At 42.5% G+C, this 22,642-nt stretch overlaps 1 protein-coding gene across 1 annotated transcript in view; it reads left to right on the top strand.

Moving 5' to 3' along the window:
• Positions 1 to 1,174: 1,174 nt before the first annotated feature.
• The window catches only part of GCSAML (germinal center associated signaling and motility like), a 43,916-nt gene continuing 22,448 nt past the window's right edge, over positions 1,175 to 22,642 (top strand). The window contains exon 1 of the mRNA XM_036450435.2: positions 1,175 to 1,440. Within this exon, the coding sequence (XP_036306328.1) occupies positions 1,412 to 1,440 (29 nt within the window). The 5' untranslated portion in view covers positions 1,175 to 1,411. The remainder of the gene's footprint in view (positions 1,441 to 22,642) is intronic.

Here is a 22,642-nt window from a genome sequence, read left to right as displayed (position 1 = left end):
AAAATGTATTGATTTTTTACAGAGAGGAAGGGAGAGCCAGAAGCATCCATGAGAGAAAAACATCAATCAGCTGCCTCCTGCACACCCCTCACTGGGGATGTGCCCGCAACCAAGGTACATGTCCTTGACCGGAATCAAACCTGGGACCCTTGAGTCCGCAGGCTGTCAATCTATCCACTGAGCCACACCAGCCAGGGCTAAAAGGCTTTCTTCTTGAGTATTTGGAAGAGAATAAAATATTGGGAGTTTTGATATCAGATTTCTTGGGAATAGGAAAGTCCGTACCGATATGATCCTGTGATCCTGGAATGGCCTTGAAAGCCAAGTGACTCTAGCATGTTAGACTTAGTCTCCCATGGTTCAGTCTAATGTTTTCTCACACACACACACACACACACACACTCACACACTCACACACACACACCACACACACATACACACACACACTCACACACATGCACATAAACACACACATACACACAGACACACACACTCACACTGACTCATACACTCATACACACACACACACTCACACTCATACACACACACACACTCATACACTCACATACACACTCACACACACACACACTCACACACACTCACATACATACACACACACACTCATACACTCACATACACATTCACACACACACACACTCACACTCATACATACACACTCATACGCACACTCATACACTCACACACACACACACACTCACACACACATTCACACACACACACTCACACTCATACATACACACACTCATACACTCACACACACATTCACACACACACTCACATACATACACACACACACTCATACACTCACATACATTCACACACACACACACTCACACTCATACACACACTCATACACTCACATACACACTCACACACACACACACTCATACATACACACACTCATACACTCACATACACACACACTCACACACACATTCACACACACACTCATACATACACACACACACACTCATACACTCACATACACACACACTCACACACATTCACACACACACTCACATACATACACACACACACTCATACACTCACATACACACACACACTCATACACTCACATACACACACACACACTCACATACACATTCACACACACTCACATACATACACACACACACTCATACACTCACACACACACACACACACTCACACACACACACTCACACAATGAAAAAAGCATGCCTTTCTTCTCCCCTCCCCTTCAGAACGGTTCCTTCCTTCTCTAACGCGCCCGTCCCCTGCTGCGGTGGTGAGTGGGAGCACGAGTGGTCAGAAGTCACATCCTGCCCCGTGCTGCACCCCTTGTTGCTTTGGTCAAGACTAACCAAAGTGGAGTGAAACTCAGGAGCTGAGAAACGGTCACGCTGAGAGGATGGGGAATTGTCTCCGGAGAGAAGGCAGGTGAGTCCTGACGGGGAGGAAGAGCACAGGGAGGAGGCGGGCTCTCACACTGGGGGTGAGACTGCATCCTCTGAGGGCACTCAGCGACCTGCCCGCCACTCCGCTTGCCTTACTTGGAACCACAGTCGTCGGTTGCCAGATTTAGAAAATAAAAATACAAGGTGCCAAAGCAGATTTGAATTTATGATAAATAGATATATTTTTGTATAAGCATGCCCCATGCACTATTTGGAGCATTAGTGCATGGATCATACTTACACTAAAAAATAAATAAATAAATAAATAAATAAATATCATGTTTATCTGAAGTTCAAATTTAACTGTGTATCCTATACTCTATTTAGCAAGCCTAGGCTATGGTCACTTGAACCTTCCTACACATCTGTTTTCTTTTCTTTCTTTCTTTCTTTTTTTTAAATACATTTTATTGATTTTGTATAGAGAGGGAGAGAGATAGAGAGTTGGAAACATCGATGAGAGAGAGTCATCGATCAGCTGCCTCTTGCACACCCCCTACTGGGGATATGCCCGCAACCAAGATGCATGCCCTTGACGGGAATCGAACCTGGGACCCTTCAGTCCCCAAGCCGACGCTCTATCCATTGAGCCAAACCGGTTTCGGCAACATCTGTTTTCTTATTTGGGTATAGAGATTATCTTCCCATACATCAGCATTAAGGAGTCGGCATTAGAATAAGCAGTCTGGTTGTTGGAATTATGGATGCATAACAAATAATACACACAAGTGCTTTTGATATAAATAGTGCCTTTTAAATCAATAATACATATATTATTGATTTCAGAGAGGAAGGGATAGAGAGAGAGAGAGAGATAGTAACATCAATGATGAGAGAGAATCATTGATTGACTGCCTCCTATATGCCCCCAGGGGAAATGGAGCTGCAACCCAGGCTTGAGGCCTCAATGGGAATGGAACCATGACCTCCTGGTTCAAAGATTGATGCTCAACCACAGAGCCACATTGGCTGGGCTTAAGTAGTGCCCTTTATTGATGACTTTTACCTCATTTACAAATGCTTTTGAAGTAGAGCAGATATGGATAACAGGCATTATTCTTTTTACATCTTTCTTAATCTTAAAGAATTGTCTTCACAGAACCCGACTCCCCATCCACTGTTTCTAATCCTTCTAAGAGTCTAGTTATATTATATTATTTTAAAAGACTATTTTTAAAAATTGACATATAATCTTACCTAATAAAGGAGAAACATGCAAATTAACCATCATTCCGCTATGCCCACAGCCAATCAGAGTGAGTATGCAAATTAACCCAACAAAGATGGAGGTTAATTTGCATATGCAGGCGTGGAGCTAAGTGAAGCCTGCTATGAGGGGAAGGAGGGCGGTGAAAGGAGCTACTGGAGTGGTGCCCAGACAGAAGCGAGGAATTGCCGGCTCCGGGTAGCCTAGGGAGGTGCCAGCTCCTGGGTGGCCGGGGAGCGTGAACTTGCCAGCTCCCGGGTGGCTGGGAGTGAATCCAGGGAAAGAAAGGCCTATTCTTGCACGAATATCATGCAACAAGCCTCTAGTCCTATATAATAAAAGCCCAATATGCAAATTGATGGAATGGCAGAATGACCCCCAGAATGATGGTTTGCTATGATGCGCACTGACCACCAGGGGGAAGATGCTCCATGCAGAAACTGCCATCAGCCTGCAGGCCCTAGGCCAGCCAAGGCAGGTGCCAGCGGGGGATGGGGAGGTGTCCCCTGATCACCAAGCTGGTTGCCCCACATAGGGAGGTGACCGGTGATGGTGGCGGCAGGGGGGGAGGGGTATAGACAAGGGGATGGTGCCAGGCAGGCCAACGTGGGCTCCAGTCGCCCTACAGATTGGCTCTGATCTCTGACCAGGCTTAGGGAATTTCATGCACTGGGCCTCTAGTTGATGTATCACACTATATAAGTTTAAGGTATACAGTGTGTTAATTTGATACATTTGTATATTGTAATATGGCTATCACCATGGTATTAGCAAACACCTCTATCACATCACATAATTATAATTTTTTCATGGTGCAAACAATAAGTTTTAGTCTGTTAGAAGCTTTGAAGTTTATGATACAATACTGTTGTCTGCGATCACTACACTGTACCTGAGACCTCTCAGACTTATCTTTGAGCTGCAACTTTGTACCTTTAACATCTCCCCATTTCCCCCTTGCTCAGCCTCTCTTAACCATCATTCTCTCTCTGCTTCTACAAGTTCACCGCCTTTAAATTTCAAATCTAAGTGAGAGCATACTGTGTCTCTATGTCTCTCACTTTACATAATTTCCTCAAGGTCCATTCACGTTGTCACAAGTGGCAGGATTCCCTTCTTTCCTGTGGCTGAGAAATATTCCATTTGTCAGGGGTGTGGGACGTCAGCCAGCGGGCCCTGTGAGGCTGAGAGAACGTTTGGTCTGGTCTGCCAAGGCGATAGGGTGAGTTTATTAAATGTTTGGCCAAAGAGAGCAGGCCAATGTTTAAGTTGGTAATTTTGGGTGGCCCTCGAGTGATGTTATAAAAATCCAAATGGCCTTTGGCAGGAAGAAGTGCCCCACCCCTGGGCTATGTCGATATGGATGAGGTAGAGATAGAGATGTGCCACATCTTAATCTGCTCACCTGTGAGAGACACTTAGGCTGTGACTAACATGTAATGACCACGTGAGTGCACATATCTCTTTGAGATCCTGTTTTCTTTCTTTTTTTTCCTTTTTATTTATTTTTTTGATAAACAATTGAACCTTGGTTCTCAAACTTAATTCACTCTGGAAGGCTGTTCAAGAAGAGATTTTTAAAAACCAAATCATTTTTTCCATTAGAATTAATTCATTCCAGTCCCCCAAATGATCCCCTGTTCTAACCTTTTTTATATACAGTACACATACAATGTACTGTTTAATCTCTGAGCAAACACCTCTTTTCCGAAATCATCGAACCACCCGCCCAGCACTGCCAGCAGCGGCCCGGCTGTCTCTCAGGACGCCGCAGCACCTTCCCTTTTCACGTGTCATTGCCCCGAGATGCTGTCACCAGCGAGCTGCTTCTCCTTTATCCAAATCAGCGACAGTTCTCCTACCCCGCAATGGCCTGTGGTCAGTGTTTCTTCCACACCTTAGCAACGTTAGCACTCTTGATGGCCTCCATTTCACCAGCAACAAAAGCAAAAAGTAAAGTAAAATAAAAACCACAAAAGCATTCATAGCACAACCCCCTGAGAGGTTTGGCGGTAAACTAACTCCCAACCTGTCCTGTCCTGAGTCTGTGGCCTGAGATACATGTTTTGCCATGCTCATGTCCAGAGCAGACGTATTGGCCAAAGACTGAACCATTTGTTTTGGTGAACAACTTGGTTGAGAACCGAATTGCTTGAAGTGGGAGATGGTTGAGAAACGAGGTTTGACTGCACACTTAGAAGTGAGATTGCTGAATCACATGATAGTTCTTTTTTTAATTTTTGTTTTTGTTAACACTCACCAGAGGATATTTTTTCCATTGATTTTTAAAGAGAGTGGGAAGAAGGAGGGGAGGGAGAGAGGAAGAGAGAGAAGCATCAATGTGAGAGAGACACATCAATTAGTTGCCTTCAGGATGCACCCTGACGGGGCCAGGGATTGAACCTCCAAGGCCATGTGTGCGGGCTGACGCTCTAACATGAACCACGCAGGCCTTTTTTATTTTTAAAAATTGTTTTCCATAGTGGCTGAACCAATTTATATTCCCGCCAACAGTGCAAGTGCTCCATTTCATCTACATCTTTGCAGATACGATATTTCTTGTATTTTTTTTTTCTGTCTTCTTGATGGTAGCCGACCTAACAGGTGTGAGGTCATATCTTATTGTGTTTTTTATTTGCATTTTCCTGATAATTTAAAAATATATATATTTTATTAATTTTTTACAGAGAGGAAGGGAGAGGGATAGAGAGCTAGAAACAACAACGAGAAAGAAACATCAATCAGCTGCCTCTTGCACACCTCCCACTGGGGATGTGCCCGCAACCAAGATACAAGCCCTTGACTGGAATTGAACCCGGGACCTTTCAGTCTGCAGACTGACGCTCTATTCACTGAGCCAAACCAGCTAGGGCCCCTGATAATTTTTTAAAATTTATTTTTGTTGTTGAGAGTATGACAGATGTCCCCCTCCCTTCCCTCACCCTTTGCCCCCTCCCTCTTGTTCCTCCTGCTTAGCCCCAGGATGATTAGTACTGTTGAGTACCTTTTCATGTACCTGTTGACCATACAGATGTGGGTTGTTTTTTGTTTTTTAACACAACTAAATTCACTGTGTTCCAGTGAGTCTATCCATTTCCCACCAGCTAACATGTAGACTGCAGACCGCTGGTTTGGGATGTAAGGTCCTGTATGTTCTGTTTAATCACTCGCTCCTCTTGTTTTCTTCTGACTTGGGGCGTGGCCTCCACTGCTTCCTTAGCGATCACCTCCCATTGTTACTGCCTCCGGGCATGCCCAAGGCCATTGCTGCTCTGTCGTTTCAGCCTATGCCTGCAGGTCTCTGGCACAGCAGGATCTGAGGAATGTGTGCTAGCTAGTTTACTTCCACAGCTCTTCTGCCCTTAATGCCTCAAACAGGCGTGGCCTGTGGCCTTGTCAGGCCGGCCCTTCTTTTTTTTCTTTTATTTATTTTTTAAATAAATCTTTATTGTTCAGATTATTATTGTACAAATGTGTTCCTCCCCCCGCCCCCCTTCAGTTGCTCCCCTCTACCAGGTTCCCACCCCACCCTCTGTCCTTTCCCCATCCCCCATTGTCCTCATCCATAGGTGCACAGTTTTTGTTCAGGCTCTTCCCGCACCCCCACGCCCCTTTTCCCCGAGAATCATCAGTTCACTCCCCTTCCATACCTCTGATTCTATTATATTCACCAGTTAATATTGTTTATCAGATTTTTTAATTCCCTTGGTTTTTAGTTTCACTTGTTGATAGTTATGTATTGGTTGTCCATAATTTTTATCTTTATCTTCTTCCTCTTCCTAAAGAACCCCCTTCAGCACTTCATATAATTCTGGTTTGGCGGTGATGAACTCCTTTAGCTTTGTTTTATTTGTGAAGCTCTTTATCTGGCCTTCAATTCTGAGTGATAGCTTTGCTGGGTAGATTATTTTTGGCTGTAGGTTCTTGCTATTCATCACCTTGAATATTTCTTGCCATTCCCATCTGGCCTGCATGGTTTCTGTTGAGAAATCAGCTGACAATCGTATGGGTGCTCCTTTATAGGTAACTACCTGCTTTTCTCTTGCTGCTTTTAATATTCTCTCTTTGTCTTTTGCTCTTTTGCTCTTGAAATTTTAATTATGATTTCTCTTGGTGTGGTCTTCTTTGGATTCCTTTTGTTTGGGGTTCTGTGCACTTCCTGGACTTGTAAGTCTATTTCTTTCCCCAGGTGGGGGAATTTTTCTGTCACTATTTCTTCCAGTATTCTTTCGGTATCTTGCTCTCTCTCTTCTTCTGGGATCCCCATAATTCTGATGTTGGTTTGCTTGAAATTGTCCCAGAGGTTTCTTACACTATCTTCAACTTCCTGGATTCTCTTATCTTCTTGCTTCTGCAGAGGAGTATCCTCTGGCTCTTTGTGTTCTAAATCTTTGTCTTGATTCTTACAATCTTCCAATCTGTTTTTAGGACTCTGTAATATTTTTTTATTTCAGACAATGTTTTCTTTATTTCTAGTTGATCCCTTTTTATTTCTAGTTGATCCCTTTTCATATCTTCATAGGTCTCATTTATTTTATCAGCCTTTTTTAGGATATTCTTGAAAAGCCTTATAACTGTAGTTTTGAATTCAATATCCATTATTTTCTTTTCCTCCATCTCCTTCCTTTGTGTCCTGCCTCTTGTCTGCATTTTAGTTGTTTCCCTGATTTGATGGAATAGCTTTGTGTGCTGGGTGTTCTGGTAGAGCCCAGTAACACAGCCTTCCCAGTTACCTGCAGTGGACAGTCTTGGTGTAGCCCTTGTGGGCTGTGTGTGCAGTCTTGTTGTTAAGCCTTGCTTAGTGTTGGTTGATCTCTAAGCCAATTGGCTGTGAGGATCAGCAGTGTCTCAGCTAGGAGGGCTTCTGTACCCCGCTTGGATAGGGCGGGGTCTTGGGGTGCACAGTTTATCTTTGGTTCCCTGTCAGTCTCGCCTTAGAAAAGTCCTGTTCACGGTGAGTATCACAAGATTGGTTGCAGGCATGCGTACCTCTTTGGTAAAGGCGCAGACAAGCTTTGGATTCTGGCCAGTCCCTCCTTAGAGAAAGCCAGCCTCTGGGAGAGCTACTGTGCTCATCTTGGATGGGCAGAGTCTTGGGTTGGTGCAGACAAGCTTTGTTTTCCAGTTCTGCAGTAATGGCCTCTGGCTTCACACATCTCTGAGAGATCTCTGCCCATTGTCTGACAGTCTGGCCTCTCCCTGACTGGGGCCACCTATCAGAGCAATAGGGTGATTCTGTTTTTCTCTGGAACAAGAAAGCCAGCCGAGCGTTAGCTGTCCACCCTCTCCGCGTGCTGGGAATTAGTCAGTAGCGCACCGGGAGTAAGCCAGCGCCTTTTCACACGCACAGTTCTCTGTACCTTCACAGTTCCTGAGGTTCAGCGTGCCTTCTCTCTCCTTCCCAGATGGCAGAGCCTCCTCTCAGCTAGCCATCTGGTGCTTCAGGGCAATGCCTCCCCTGTTTTCCAGTTCTAAATTCAAATTTGTTGTGGTAGGCTGCATTCGGGTGTCTACCCTATGCCGCCATCTTGGTTTCTCCTCCGGCCCTTCTTTTGACTTCAAGTCTGTGTGCCTGGCTGCCAGCACTCTTGCTCCAAAGTTCATTTCAGCCATCGTTACTGGTCGAAACATTGACGTTCAGTGTCCTGGCCAAATGCTCCACCTCCTCGATCTCTGCCAGAAATTACTCATAAACTTTCTATGTACATCGAGGACACTGCACATGCTCTGTCTAGTGTCATGACCACATCTGTATGTCTTCTAGATTATGATTCTTTGGTCACCAGGACAAGGCCTTCAAATCTGAAAAACCCACAAACCCGTGCCCACTCTGCAGAAAGAAGGCCCTCCACGCATGCGTCCTGGCTCCTATGAGGAAGTGTGTGGGGCCCTCGGTCTCGGGCAGCAGAGGGTCACATGTTTGCTTTGGGACACCGAGACCCCTAGAAGCTTCTTGTTCTGAGTAGTTTCACTGCCTGTGCTGATTTTAAAGTTTCCCACGTGTATCTATTGGCAGAGGCTAAAAGGTCTCCAGAACAAGCCATGAGGTTACCTTACTTCATAAACTTCAAACCAGCAGGAGGATTAAAAAAAATTATATATATATATAATTGACTTTTTACAGAGAGGAATAGAGTTAGAAACATCAGTGAGAGAGAATCATTGATCAGCTGCCTTTTGCACACCCCCTACTGGGGATGTGCCCACAACCAAGATACATGCCCTTGACCGGAATCGAACCCAGGACCCTTTAGTCTGCAGGCTGATGCTCTATCCACTGAGCCAAACCAGTTTCAGCACGGCAAGAGGATTTTGATGGAATCCAACCATGTCAGACTCAGGGAGGTGGCAGAACTTGAGCTCATTCTGCTCTTGCGAAGCTGCTCTCCCTCTTGCTAGGGTCCTCTGATCACTCTTTGGGAAAGCCTGTTTGTTGGATTTCAGTTCTATGTTAGAGAAGTAGTGAGATTCTTCTTTTTTTAAAAAAAAATCTTCACCCTAGGATATTTTTTCTCCCATTGATTTATTATTATTGATTATTTTTTAGAGAGGGAAAGACAGAGAGAAATATTGATGTGAGAGAAACACATCAATTGGCTGCCTTCTGCATCTACCTTGACCAGGGCCAGGGAGGAGCCTGCAACCAAGGTACTGGCCCTTGACTAGAGTTAAACCCAGGGCCCTTCTTTCAGCAGGCCAATGCTCTTTCCACTGAGCCAACTGGCTAGGGCCAGTTCTCCTTTAAAATCCAGGCAAATGTGAGAAGAAAGAGGAAGACATTGCCTGAGGAGGTCTCACAGTTGCTTCTATAAATGAGGCCTCCACAGTCCTGGTCTTTTCTTAGTCCTCCCCGCCCATGACTGCAAGATCGCCTGATCCAACAGCACTCAGACACGATGAGGCTGAGCAGAGACGGCCCCGTTATCAGTGATGATGGCTGGTGATTGCCTCGGAGCTCCCAGGGCATCTGGTTACTTTCCCTAACTGCCGTGTGAGCTGGGGAAAGTGCAATTGTAAATATAAAAGCGGGTCTCCTCTTTGGATACATTTATTTATTGGTGATGAGAGAGATTTTACTCCCGGTAAGAAATTTGTGTAATTTCTGTGTAGAGTACCACGTGCATTAGTGAACTTGGGAAGGCAGGTCAGCAGCATTGCTTGGAGGTCATACAATCTGAGAAAGGGGATGCGTGGTTTCTGATGCCTAGTTCACCCAGGAAATCATGGAGCCGGATGAAGCTTGTGTTTGGCCTTGGTTGTGCTTCCCTTGCACATGTTCTCCTAAGCCACGTTTTCGTGTGTACAACGAGGATAAGAACACCCTGGCAACCCGGGTTTTGCTGTGAAGGCAGGAGGAGACAGTGCAGGAACACTGTGGTTATCAGTGCTGGCTGCTATTGGACTAGCTCCAGAAACGAGCGGCAGTGCATTGTGCTCCTGTGAACTCCTCAGAATGATTCCGTCCATGAGGAGCCTCCTCCAAAGCCCTTCAGACACGACTGGAAAGGAGACAGAGGAAACCCACCTCATGGCGTGAACTGCAGCAGGGGCCGGGGACAGCGGGCAATCACGTCAGTCATGCAGTTTGGGTGGGAACAAGTGCTAAAATGAAATACAGCAAGGAGTGTGACCTCATGGAGACCTGACCTCTGAGGACAGAACTGGGTAACTGAGAATGAACAGGTTATGCAAAGCTCTGTGGGATCAGAGAGACCTTAGGTGCAGGTCCGAGGAGGATCTGAGCACGTGTGCTGTGGGATGGTGAGGGTGAGGGGAATATGAGCTTAATGACATCACTACATGACTATTTCACATCCACAGCTGATTTCTTAATTTTTTTCTAAGTGTTTTTGAGGTATATTTGATATGCCAAAATTGCATATATTTAATGTATACATTATTTTGAGCTTAGACATACGCAAACTCCCATTAAATATATCCCTCAACTCCAAAAGTTTTCTCATGTTCTTTTGTGGGTTTTGTTTTAGTTTTATGTTAAGAATACTTAACATGAGATCTATCCTCTTAACCTGTTTTAAAGTGCACAATATTGCCCTGGCTGGTTTGGCTCAGTGGATAGAACATTGGCCTGTGGATTGAAGGGTCCCAGGTTCGATTCTGGTCAAGGGCACATGCCCAGGTTCCAGGCTCGATCCCCAATAGGGGATGTGCAGGAAGCAGCCTATAAATGATTCTCTCTAATCATTGATGTTTCTATCTCTCTCTCCCTCTGCCTTCCACTCTGAAACCAATAAAAATATATATTAAAAAATATTTAAAGTGCACAATATCATACTACTAGAGGCCCAGTGCACGAATTTGTGCACCAGTGGGGTCCCTCAGCCTAGCTTGTGGGATCAGGCCAAAACTGGCTCTCTGACATTCCTCAAGGGGTCCAGGCCAGGCCAAGGAAGCCCACCAGTGCACGATCGGGGCCAGGAGGGGACTGTGGGAGGGCTCCAGTACATGTCCGACCCATTTTGCTCAGTCCCAAATTGACCGGATCCCATCAGCAAGCTAACCTACCGGTTGGAGTATCTGCCGCCTGGTGGTCAGTGCATGTCATAGTGAGTGGTTGAGCGGCCTTAGCATATCATGCTATGATTGGTTGAACTGCCAACTGATCAACTGGACACTTAGCCTATTAAGCTTTTATTATATAGGATTAAGTATAGGTACTAAGTTGTTAAGCAGATCTCCAAAACTATTCATGTATCATAATGGACATTTTGTATCTATTGAGCAACAACTTCTCATTTTCCTCTTTCTCCGACCTGTGGCAACCATCAACCTCCTCTCTGCTTTTGTGAATTTGCCTACTTTCAATCGATCACAAAAGTGAGATCACACAGTAATCGGCTATCTGTTACTGGCTTATTTCAGTTAGCATAGCGATATTGTAGCATGTGTCAGGATTTCCTTCCTTTTTAAATAACATTTTTTCATTGATTTCAGAGAGGAAGGGAGAGGGAGAGATAGAAACACCAATGATGAGAGAGACTCATTGATTGGCTGCCTCCTGCACACCCGACACTGGGGCTGGAGGCTATAACCCGGGCATGCGCCCTGACTAGGAATTGAACTGTGACCTCCTAGTTCATAGGTTGATGCTCAGCCACTGAGCCATGCTGGCCTGGTAGGATTTCCTTCCTCTCTAAGGCTGAAAAATAATTTATTGTATATATTCCACATTTCCTTTGTTTATTGTCAATGAACGTAGGCATGGTTTTCATATCTTGGCTATTGTACATAATGTTTCAGCGGGGACACAAGCATCTCTTTGAGATCCTGATAATGATCACTTCGGATAAATATTAAGAAGTGGAGTTGCTGAATCATATGGTAGTGTTAATTTCTTAAGGATGCTTAGTATATTTTTCATAGTGCCGGCACCATTCCATGCCTATGAACAAACTTTCCACTTTTGCCAGGCGTTGCCCACACTCATTATTTGTCTTTTTCATGATAGCCATCCTATAAGGCGTGAGCTTCTGCCTTGTGGTTTTGAGTTGCATTTCTGAGGATTAGTGATGTTGAGCACATTTTCAAATGGCTTTTGGGCACTTACCCTTATGTCTTGTTGGGAGATGGAGGACAGATGACACAGCTGTGCTCAAAGAGTTGAGTTTAAACATGTGCTCTGATAAACATGTTTCCCTCTTTTTAGGGTTAATATTTATGGAAAGCCTGTATGGAACGGCATTTTTGGCCTCAAGAAAAAAAATTAAACATAAAGGAGAAACTCCAGTGGGCACTAATTTTAAACATTGGGAAGCCCCTTTAGGAAACACTGTAATGAATAGCATTTTACAAATAGGAGACTGTACAGCTGAGAGAGCACCAAAAGGTGACCAGTGAAGCCTCAGGGAATACATGCTACATGTGGAGGATTCCTCGGGTCTGATTTCCGATGCCAGGTCTGTGCTGTTCCCCCAACACCCCAACAGCGTCTTTTGCAGGGGGTGGAGGTGAGTGTGTGCCAGGTAGAAGCACAGACCCTGAACTACAGAAACAAGGGGAAAAAATGAATGGGGTTCTGGGTGGAGTGGAGGGAAGGAAGTCCACTGTTTGGACTGGGATGAGCATGTTAGGCAGGCTTCCGAGAGGAGGAAAAGAGTTTCCAAATTGGAGGAACATGTGAAAACACATGAGTTTGAAGCGTATGGCGGTTCGGGAATGACAATGAGGTTGCCGATAATTGGAGCACGTTGTTCAAGGACAAGTCCAGCAGGAGAAGCTGAAAATGCAGTTTGAAAAAAAATGTAGTTTAGTGTTTGATAGTGGAGAGTCTTCAGAGGCACACAGGAAGTATGTGGACACTTATGAGTTAGAGAAAGATGTAACGTGGCTTATATTGTAGGGAGAAATGTTTGTCCTCACTGTGTAAGGTGGAATGACAGGGAATAATGAACAAAGTTAAGAAACTTAACATGTAACAAGCAAGAGATGGTGAAGGGCTGAAATTCGCAGGAATAATCAAAATGGAAGGGGGAAAAAAAAACCTGAGAGATTCCGTAAGATAACAATGATTCATTTTGGTGCTTGTCAGTTGTTTAGATCACAGATATGGTGAGAGAAACTTAAATGATACCATCTCCCCCACCTCCCGCCTCCGGCCACCACCAATGAAGTTGGTTACTGCCGGCCTTTCTCGGGGACCTCTTCATCACTGGAGGATCTTGGAATACGCTCTAATCTTGGAAGATGAAGGAGATGCTGAGTCTGGGAGGGGAGTGACAGATCTCAGAGAAGGTGGTTCTGGGAATTTCCCACTTCCTCCTGCAGCTATCAGACAAATCTCCTTCAGAACTACCAGATGGAGGAAACAAAAATGATAAGCAACAGACTCAACCCAACCCATGAGTCACTTTTTTTTTTTTTTTTTAATATTACATATGTCTCCTCCTCCCTGCTCCCACCCAATAACCCCTTCTAGTCTGCCCCTACCCCCCAGGTCCTCACCCGAGTCTGAGTCCATGGGTCATGCATATTTGCATACAAGTTCATTGGTTGATCTCTTCCCACCTACCCCCACCTTCCCTCTGAGATTCAACAATCTGTTCCATGTCTTATGTCTCTGAATCAATTTTGCTCATTGGATTATTTTATTCATTAAATTCCACAAATGAGTGAGATCATTGTCTTTCTCTGACTGGCTTATTTTACTTAGCATGATGCTCTCCATGTCCCTCTATGCTGTCTCAAACGGTAAGAGATCCTTTCTTTTTACTACTGCTGCATAGTATTCTATGGTGTACTAAATATACCACAGCTTTTTATCCACTCATCCACTGATGGGCACTTGGGTTGTTGCCAGATCTTAGCTATTGTAAATTGTGCTGCTATGAACATAGGGGTGCATACATCCTTTCTGATTGCTCAGTGAATAGAGCAACGGCCTGTGGACTAAAAGGTCCCGGGTTCGATTCCGGTCAAGGGCATGTGCCTTGGTTGCAGGCACATCCCCAGTAGGGAGTGTGTAGGAGGCAGCTGATAGATGATTCTTTCTCATTGATGTTTCTAACTCTCTATCTCTCTCTCTTCCTCTCTGTAAAAAATCAATAAAATATATTTTAAAAAATATACATCTCTCAAATGATCAGTGACTGAGCATTTTTTCATATGTCTCTTGGCCATCTGTATGTCCCCTTTGGAGAAGTATCTAGTTAGGTCCTTTGCCCATCTCTTTCTTTCTTTTTTTTTTAAAAAAATATTTTATTGATTTTTTACAGAGAGGAAGAGAGAGGAATAGAGAACTAGAAACATCGATGAGAGAGGAACATCAACCAGCTGCCCCTTGCACACACCCCCACTGGGAATGTGCCTGCAACCAAGGTGCATGCCCTTGACCGGAATCGAACCCGGAACCTTTCAGTCTGCAGGCTGACGCTCTGTCCACTGAGCCAAACTGGTTTCAGGACCTTTCTTTTTCTTTCTTTCTTTCTTTTTTTTTTTTTTTTTTTTTTGCATGTATCTGTAGAACTTTCCCAACACCATGTATTGAAGAGACTGTCTTGACTCCATTGTATGCTCTTGCCTCCTTTATCAAATGGCTTGGGTTGATTTCTGGGTTCTCTGTTCTGTTCCATTGATCTATATGCCTGTACTTATGCCAGTACAAGGCTGTTTTGATTATGGTGGCTTTGTAATAAAACTTGAAATTTGGTATTGTGATTTCTCCAACTTTGTTTTTCTTTCTCAAGAATTATATAATAGTTTGCCTTGGGTAGAATGAACATTTTAATGATGTTGATTCTACCAATCCATGAACATGGTATGTTCTTCCACTTGGTTTTTTTTTTTTTTACATTGCATTGCATGTAATTTTAATTTTTAAAAAATGTTTAAAAATTTCTTTATTGATTAAGGTATCACATATTTGTCCTCAACCCCCTATTCCAATTCCCCACCCCTACCCACTCATGCCCCCACCCCCCCATTGTCCTTGACCACTGGTTAGGCTCATATGTATGCACACAAGTCCTTTGGTTGATCTCTCCCTTTTATCCCCACCCTCCCTTTGAGGTCCAACAGTCTGACCCATGGCTCCTTATCTCTGGGTATGTTCTTATTCATCAGTCTATGTTGTTCACCATTTCCCCTAGATGCTTGAGATCATGTCCTACTGTGAATATACTTATAAGAATCAAAAATGAGACAAGCAATAATGGTTATGCCGAAAGGCAAATGAATCAGTCTATAGTGAGTTTCTTTCTGGGCCAACAGTTCTTTTGAGACCCAATTTCAATGTCAAACAGTTCCTTATGTGTATATGTCAGCAATGATATTTCAGTCCTGGATGGTGGATAAATGGTGGTAATGCAGGTCCGACCTTTTCTGGTTTGGTCCTGAGTAACCTGCAGTGACGCACAGCTGCTGACTGCTAGTATGGCAAAGCATAGTCAGCGCTTCCATCTCTGAACTATTTCTCTTCTGTCTTCATGGTTGGAGTAGTCCTGTCAATTCCTCTCTGTTGCCAGAGTCCACATTGTCTTGGAGTTGTTTTATGAAAATATACAAACATATTCTTGACCAAAAGTTAATAAAGAAATATCTTCTATAAATTTGACTTGGGATCCTTTTTCATTTTTGCCCAAATGATTTTCCTCTGGCTTGTTTTTCTTCCACTTGTTTATATCTTCCTCTATCTCTTATTTCAATGCCCTATAGTTTTCTGAGTACGAGTCTTTTACCTCCTTGGTTAAGTTTATTTCTCAGTACTTTAATATTTTTATTACAATGGTAAATGAGATTATTTGTTAGTTTCTTCTATGAGAATTTATTATTGTTGTATAAAAATGCCATCAATTTCAGGGTGCAATTTTGTGTCCTGCTACATTGCCAAACTCATTTATTAAGTCTAGTAGTTTTTTTGATGGAGTCTTTAGGGTTTTCTATGTATAATATCATGTTATCTGCGAATAATGAGAATTTTACATCCTCATTATTTGGATGCCTTTTATGTTTTCTTTTTGTCTGATCACTGTGGCTAGGACTTCCAGTACTATGTTGAATAAGACTGGTGAAAGCGAAAATGGTTTTAGTTTTTGCCCCTTGAATATACTGTGTTTCCCCGAAAATAAGACATTCTCTGAAAATAAGACCTAGTGCATGGAAAGATAAGACATCCCCTGAAAATAAGACCTAGAGCAACTTTGGGAGAAAAAAGTAATATAAGACACTGTCTTATTTTCGGGGAAACAGGGTTATGTTGGCTGTAGGTTTGTTATATATGGCTTTTATTATGTTGAGGTATGATCTCTCTATTCCCACTTTGCTGAGAGATTTTATAAAAAATGGGTGTTGGGTTTTGTTGAATGCTTTTTCAGTGTCTATTGATATACTCATGTAATATTTGTCTTTCAATTTGTTTACTTGTATCACATTTATTGATTTGCAAATATTGCACTAGCCTTGCATCCCTGGAATAAATCCCTCTTGGTCATGATGTATGATATTTCTAATATATTGCTGGATTTTACTTACTAATATTTTGTTGGGGATTTTATCATAAGTTTATCAAGAATATTGACCTTCTCTTTCTTCATAGTGTCTTTATCTGCTTTTTGGAATTAGGCTCATATTGGCCTCAAAAAAGAGGTTGGAAGTGTTCCTTACTATTTGATTTTTTTTTAATAGTTTGAGGAGTATAAGTGTAATTTATTCTTTGAAAGTTTGGTAAAACTCCCTGGTAAAGCCATCTGGACCAGAGCTTTTGTTTGCTGAGAGTTTTTGTTTGTTTGTTTGTTTTTGTTGTTGTTTTTGTTTTGTTTTTGTTTTTGTTTTGTTTTTTCCTGCTTCTATTTCCTCAGTTGTTATTGGCCTATTTAGGTTTTCTGATTATTCCTGATTCAGTTTTGGGAGATTGTATTTTTTTTGAAATTTCTCTGTTTCATCCACATTGTCCAGCTTGTTGACATATAGTGTTTCATAGTATTTCCTTACAATCCTTTGTATTTCTGTGGTGTCAGTTGTTACATCTCTGCTTTTATTTCTGATTTTACTTATTTAAGTTCTCTTTCTTTATTTCTTTTTAAAAAAATACATTTTATTGTTATTTTACACAGAGGAAGAGAGAGGGACAGAGAGCCAGAAACATCGATAGGGAGAATCATTGATCAGCTGCCTCTTGCACCGCCCCCCACTGGGGATGTGCCTGCAACCAAGGCACATGCCCTTGACTGAAATCGAACCTGGGACCCCTCAGTCTGCAGAGCCAAACCGGTTTTGGTCTCTCTCTTTATTTCTTTCGTTTTTTTTTTGTTTTGTTTTGTTTTAATATATTTTATTGATTTTACAAAGAGAGGAATTGAGAGGGACAGAGAGTTAGAAACATCGATGAGAGAGAAACATTGACCAGCTGCCTCTTGCACACCCCCCACTGGGGATGTGCCCGCAACCAAGGTACATGCCCTTGACCGGAATCGAACCCGGGACCTTTCAGTCCGCAGGCCGACGCTCTATCCACTGAGCCAAACCGGTCCTGGCTCTTTCTTTATTTCTTGATGAGTCTGGCTAATGGTTCATCAATTTTGTTTATCTTTGTAAAAAAACTGCTCTTGATTTCATTGAATTTTTTTGTGTGTATTTTTTTAAGTCTCTATGTAATTTATTTCTGCTCTAATCTTCATTATTTTCTTCCTTCTACTTATTCTGGGCTTTTCTTGTTGTTCTTTTCTAATTTTTAAGTGGAAGGGTTAAATAGTTTATTATTAAGTTTTCTTGTTTTTTGAGGTAGTCCTATAGTGCTATTAACTTTCCTCTCAGGATTGCTTTCCTGTGTCCCAGAGATTTGGGTTGTTGTGTGTTCATTTGTTTCCAAGCATTGTTTGATTTTTTTCTTTTTAGTGCATTGATAACCCATTCATCCTATATAATATAAGTCCAGTATGCAAATTGACTGAATGGAGGAACGACTGGTGTGCACTGACCACCAAAGGGCAGGTGCTCAATGCAGGAGATGCCCCCAGCCTGCAGGCCCCAGGACAACCAAAGCAGGTGCTAGTGGGGTCCCCCAATTGCCCTGACATCACCCCACAGAGGTGACCGGTGGGGTCAGCAGGGTGATAAGGGGGCAGGGCCTGCCAGTGAGTGGGCAGCACCACCCCCATGATCGCCCTGCCAATTGCCTCCAAGGTGGGTGCCAGCAGGTCCCCCTGATTACCCCGCTGGTTGCCCTGCAGAGGAAAGTGACTGGTGGCGGCAGTAGGGGGCAGGGCTGGCAAATGGTTGGTGCCAGGTCAGCTAAGGTGGGTGCCAGCAGGGCACACCAATTGCCCCTTCAGTTACCTCATATATTGGCCCTGATTGCCCGCCAGACCTTGGGACCCTACCCATGCACAATTTTGTGCACCAGACCTCTAGTTGTTTAATAATATGCTATTTAATCTCCCTGTGCTTGAACGTCTTTGAGCGTTTTTACGGTAATTGATTTCTAACTTCATTTTACTATGATCTGAGAAGGTGCTTAATATGATTTCAATCTTCTTCAACTTGTAGAGACATGTTTTGTGTCCTAATATGTGGTCTATCTTTGATAATGATCCATGAGCACTTGAGAAAAATGTATATTCTGTAGTTTTGGGGTGAAATGTTCTATAAATGTCAATTAAATTCATTTGATCCAGTGTGTCACTATTTCCTTATTAATTTTTTGTCTGGGAGATCTATCCAGTGAAGTCAGCAGGTTTTAAAGTCCCCTACTATGATTGTATTGCTTTGATCTCTCCTTTAAAGTTCTCTAGAAGTTTTTTGTTTTTTAATGTATCTAGGTGCTCCTATATTGGGTGCATATATGTTTACCAGGGTTATATCCTCTTGTTGGATTGATCCCTTTAGTAGTAGAAGTTTTTTGTTTTGCCGAAACTGGTTTGGCTCAGTGAATAGAGTGTCGGCCTGCAGACTGAAAGGTCCTGGGTTCAATTCCGGTCAGGGGCATGTGCCTTGGTTGCAGGCATGTCCCCAGTGGGGTGTGTGCAGGAGGCAGCTGATCGATGTTTCTCTCTCATCGATGTTTCTAACTCTCAGTCCCTCTCTCTTACTCTCTGTAAAAAATCAATAAAATATATATATTTTTTTAAAAAGAAGTTTTTTGTTTTTTAATGTATCTAGGTGCTCCTATATTGGGTGCATATATGTTTATCAGGGTCATATCCTCTTGTTGGGTTGATCCCTTTAGTATTATGTAGTGACCTTTGTTGTCTCTTGTGATGGCTTTCATTTTGAAGTCTATTTTGTCAGATATGAGTATTGCTACCCCAGCTTTTTTTTTTTTTTTCCATTTCCATTTTTATGGAAACATTTTTTGTATTCCTTCATTTTCAAGTCCTTTTTTTAAAAATAAATAAATATTTATTGTTCATATTATTACAAATGTTCCTCATCCCCCCCCCTCATTGCTCCCCTCCACCAGGTTCCCACCCCACCCTCTACCCTTTCCCCACCCCCCATTGTCCTCATCCATAAGTGCACAGTTTTTGTTCAGTCTCTTCCCACATCCCCCTCTCCCCTTTTCCCCAAGAATCATCAGTTCATTCCCCTTCCATACCTCTGATTCTATTATATTCACCAGTTAATATTGTTTATCAGATTTTTTTAAATTCCCTTGGTTTTTAGATTCACTTGTTGATAGTTATGTATTTGTTGTTCATAGTTTTTATCTTTACTTACTTTCCCTTCCAAAAGAACCCCCTTCAGCACTTCATATAATTCTGGTTTGGCGGTGATGAACTCCTTTAGCTTTTTTTAATTGGTGAAGCTCTTTATCTGGCCTTCAATTCTGAGTGATAGCTTTGCTGGGTAGATTATTTTTGGCTGTAGATTCTTGCTATTCATCACCTTGAATATTTCTTGCCATTCCCGTCTGGCCTGCATGGTTTCTGTTGAGAAATCAGCTCACAATCGTATAGGTGCTCCTTTATAGGTAACTCCTGCTTTTTTCTTGCTGCTTTTAATATTTTCTCTTTGTCTTTTGCTCTTGGAATTTTAATTATGATTTGTCTTGGTGTGGTCTCCTTTAAATTTCTTTTGTTTGGAGTTCTGTGCGCTTCCTGGACTTGTAAGTCTAATTCTTTCACTAGGTGGGGGAAGTTTTCTGTCACTATTTCTTCCAGTATTCTTTCGGTATCTTGCTCTCTCTCATCTTCTAGGACCCCCATAATTCTGATGTTGGTTCGCTTGAAGTTGTCCCAGAGATTTCTTACATTATCTTCAACTTTCTGGATTCTCTTGTCTTCTTGCTTCTGTGGAGGAGTGTCTTCTGGCTCTTTATGTTCCAAATCTTTGACTTGATTCATGCGATCTTCCATTTTGTTTTTAGGACTCTGTATAATATTTTTTTATTTCAGACAATGTATTCTTTATTTCTTGTTGATTCCTTATTTGTTGATCCCTTATTAGTTCTTGTTGATCCCTTTTCATATCCTCATAGGTCTTATCGACCTTTTCTAGGAAATTCTTGAAAAACCTTATAAGCGTGATTTTGAACTCTATATCCAGTCTCTTCTTTTCCTCCATTTCTTTTATTTGTGATCTATTTCCTTGTCTTGGCATTTTCACAGCTTCCCTGAGTTGGTAGGGTGGCTTTGTGTGCTAAGGTGTCCTATATGGTTCAGTGAATCAGCCTCCCAGTTATCTAAGGTGGACAGTCTTGGTGTAGCCCTTTGTGGGCTGTGTGTGCAGTCTTGTTGTTAAGCCTTGCTTGTTGTTGGTATCACTGGGAAGCGTTGATCTCCAAGCCAATTGGCTATGAGGATCCTCGTATTCCTTCATTTTCATTCTGTGTCTTTTGTTCTGAGGTGGGTCTCTTGTAGACAACATTTAGTTGGGTCATGTTTTTGTATCCATTCAGCTACTCTATGTCTTTTGATTGGAGTATTTAATCCATTTACATTTACGGTTATTATCGACAGGTACTTAATTATTGCCATTTTACTAGTAATTCTCTATGTCTAGGTTCCTTCTCTCTCTCTCTCTCTCTCTCTCTCTCTCTCTCTCTCTCTCTCTCTCTCTCTCTTTTTCTTCTTCTTCTTCTTCTTCTTCTTCTTCTTCTTCTTCTTCTTCTCCTCCTCCTCCTCCTCCTCCTCCTCCTCCTCCTCCTCCTCCTCATTACAGCAGTCCCTTTAGCATTTCTTGCAGTGCTGATTTGGTGGTGATAAAATCCTTTAGCCATTTTTTTTTTTTTTTTTTTTTTTTTGGTCTGGGAAGCTCTTTATTTCACCATCTATTTTTAATAATAACTTGCTGGACACAGTAATCTTAGTTTTAGATCCTTGAATACTTCATGCCATTCCCTTCAGCTCTATAGAGCTTCTGATGAGAAATCAACTGACAGCCTTATGGGAGTTCCTTTGTATTATAGATAACAGTTTGCTTTTCTCTTGATGCCTTTAATATTCTCTCTTTGTCTTTAATTTTTGGCATTTTAATTATGATGTGTCTGTGCATGGACCTATCTGGGTTCTTCTTGATTGGAGTTCTCTGTGACTCCTGAACTTGTGTGACTTTTTCCTTCACTAGATTAGGGGAGTTTTCTGCTATTATTTCTTCAAACACCTTCTCTATCCCTTGCTCACTTTCTTCTCCTTCAATCAGACCTATTGTGTGAATATTGTTATGTTTCCTGTGTCCTACCACTCCCTTAACCAGGGGTCCTCAAACTTTTTAAAGTGGGGGCCAGATCACGGTCCCTCAGAGAGCTGGAGGGCCGGACTATATGAACTACTAATTCCTAGTGTAACACCTCGGCTGCGCTCACTGCCCAAAAAACCTGGCAGGCTGGATCAGACTCCTCTGCGGGCCGCATGTGGCCCTCGGGCCATAGTTTGAAGACGCCTGCAGGCTTAAGCTGTCCTCCTGTTTTTTAGTTGTTGTTTTTTTCTTTTTGGTTCTCTGATTGAGTGATATTTTCTTACTCTGACTTCTAATTAACTAATCTGTTCCTCGACTTCCCCTAACCTGCGGTGTATTCCTTGCAATTTGTTCTTTATTAATACTATGTCATTCTTTATTTCTAACTGGTCTTTTTTCATAGTTACAATATCTTTTCTCATGATGTTGACCATCTTTGCCATCATTATTCTGAATGTTATATCTGATAAATTTCTTATCTCCATTTCATTTAGTTCTTCTTCTGGAGAATTCTCTTGTTCTTTCATTTGGGGCTTGTTTTTTAGTCTCCCCTGTTTGGTTGCCTGTTTGGGTTTGTGTCTATGTATTAGTTAGATCTTCTATGACTCCCAATCTCTAACGCAGGACTATGTCAGAGTACCCTGTTTGGGGCTCTCAGCAATCTACAGCTTGTGGCTCCCTCTGCTGGGGCTGGGTGCCTTTGGAAAGAACCAAGATGTGCACCAGGTTCTGCTTTTCCTAGCCCAGGGCTCCAAATTAGATTGGAGAGAAGACTTAAAGTCTCCAGAGATCTGCCTCTGCCTACAGTCTGACTGTTATTCAGTCTTGATTAGCCTTAGGCTATGGATTA

Source organism: Pipistrellus kuhlii, unplaced genomic scaffold, assembly GCF_014108245.1.
Source record: "Pipistrellus kuhlii isolate mPipKuh1 unplaced genomic scaffold, mPipKuh1.p scaffold_m20_p_21, whole genome shotgun sequence".
NCBI classification, from domain to species: Eukaryota; Metazoa; Chordata; class Mammalia; order Chiroptera; family Vespertilionidae; genus Pipistrellus; species Pipistrellus kuhlii.
This window is presented reverse-complemented; position numbering and strand designations above follow the sequence as displayed.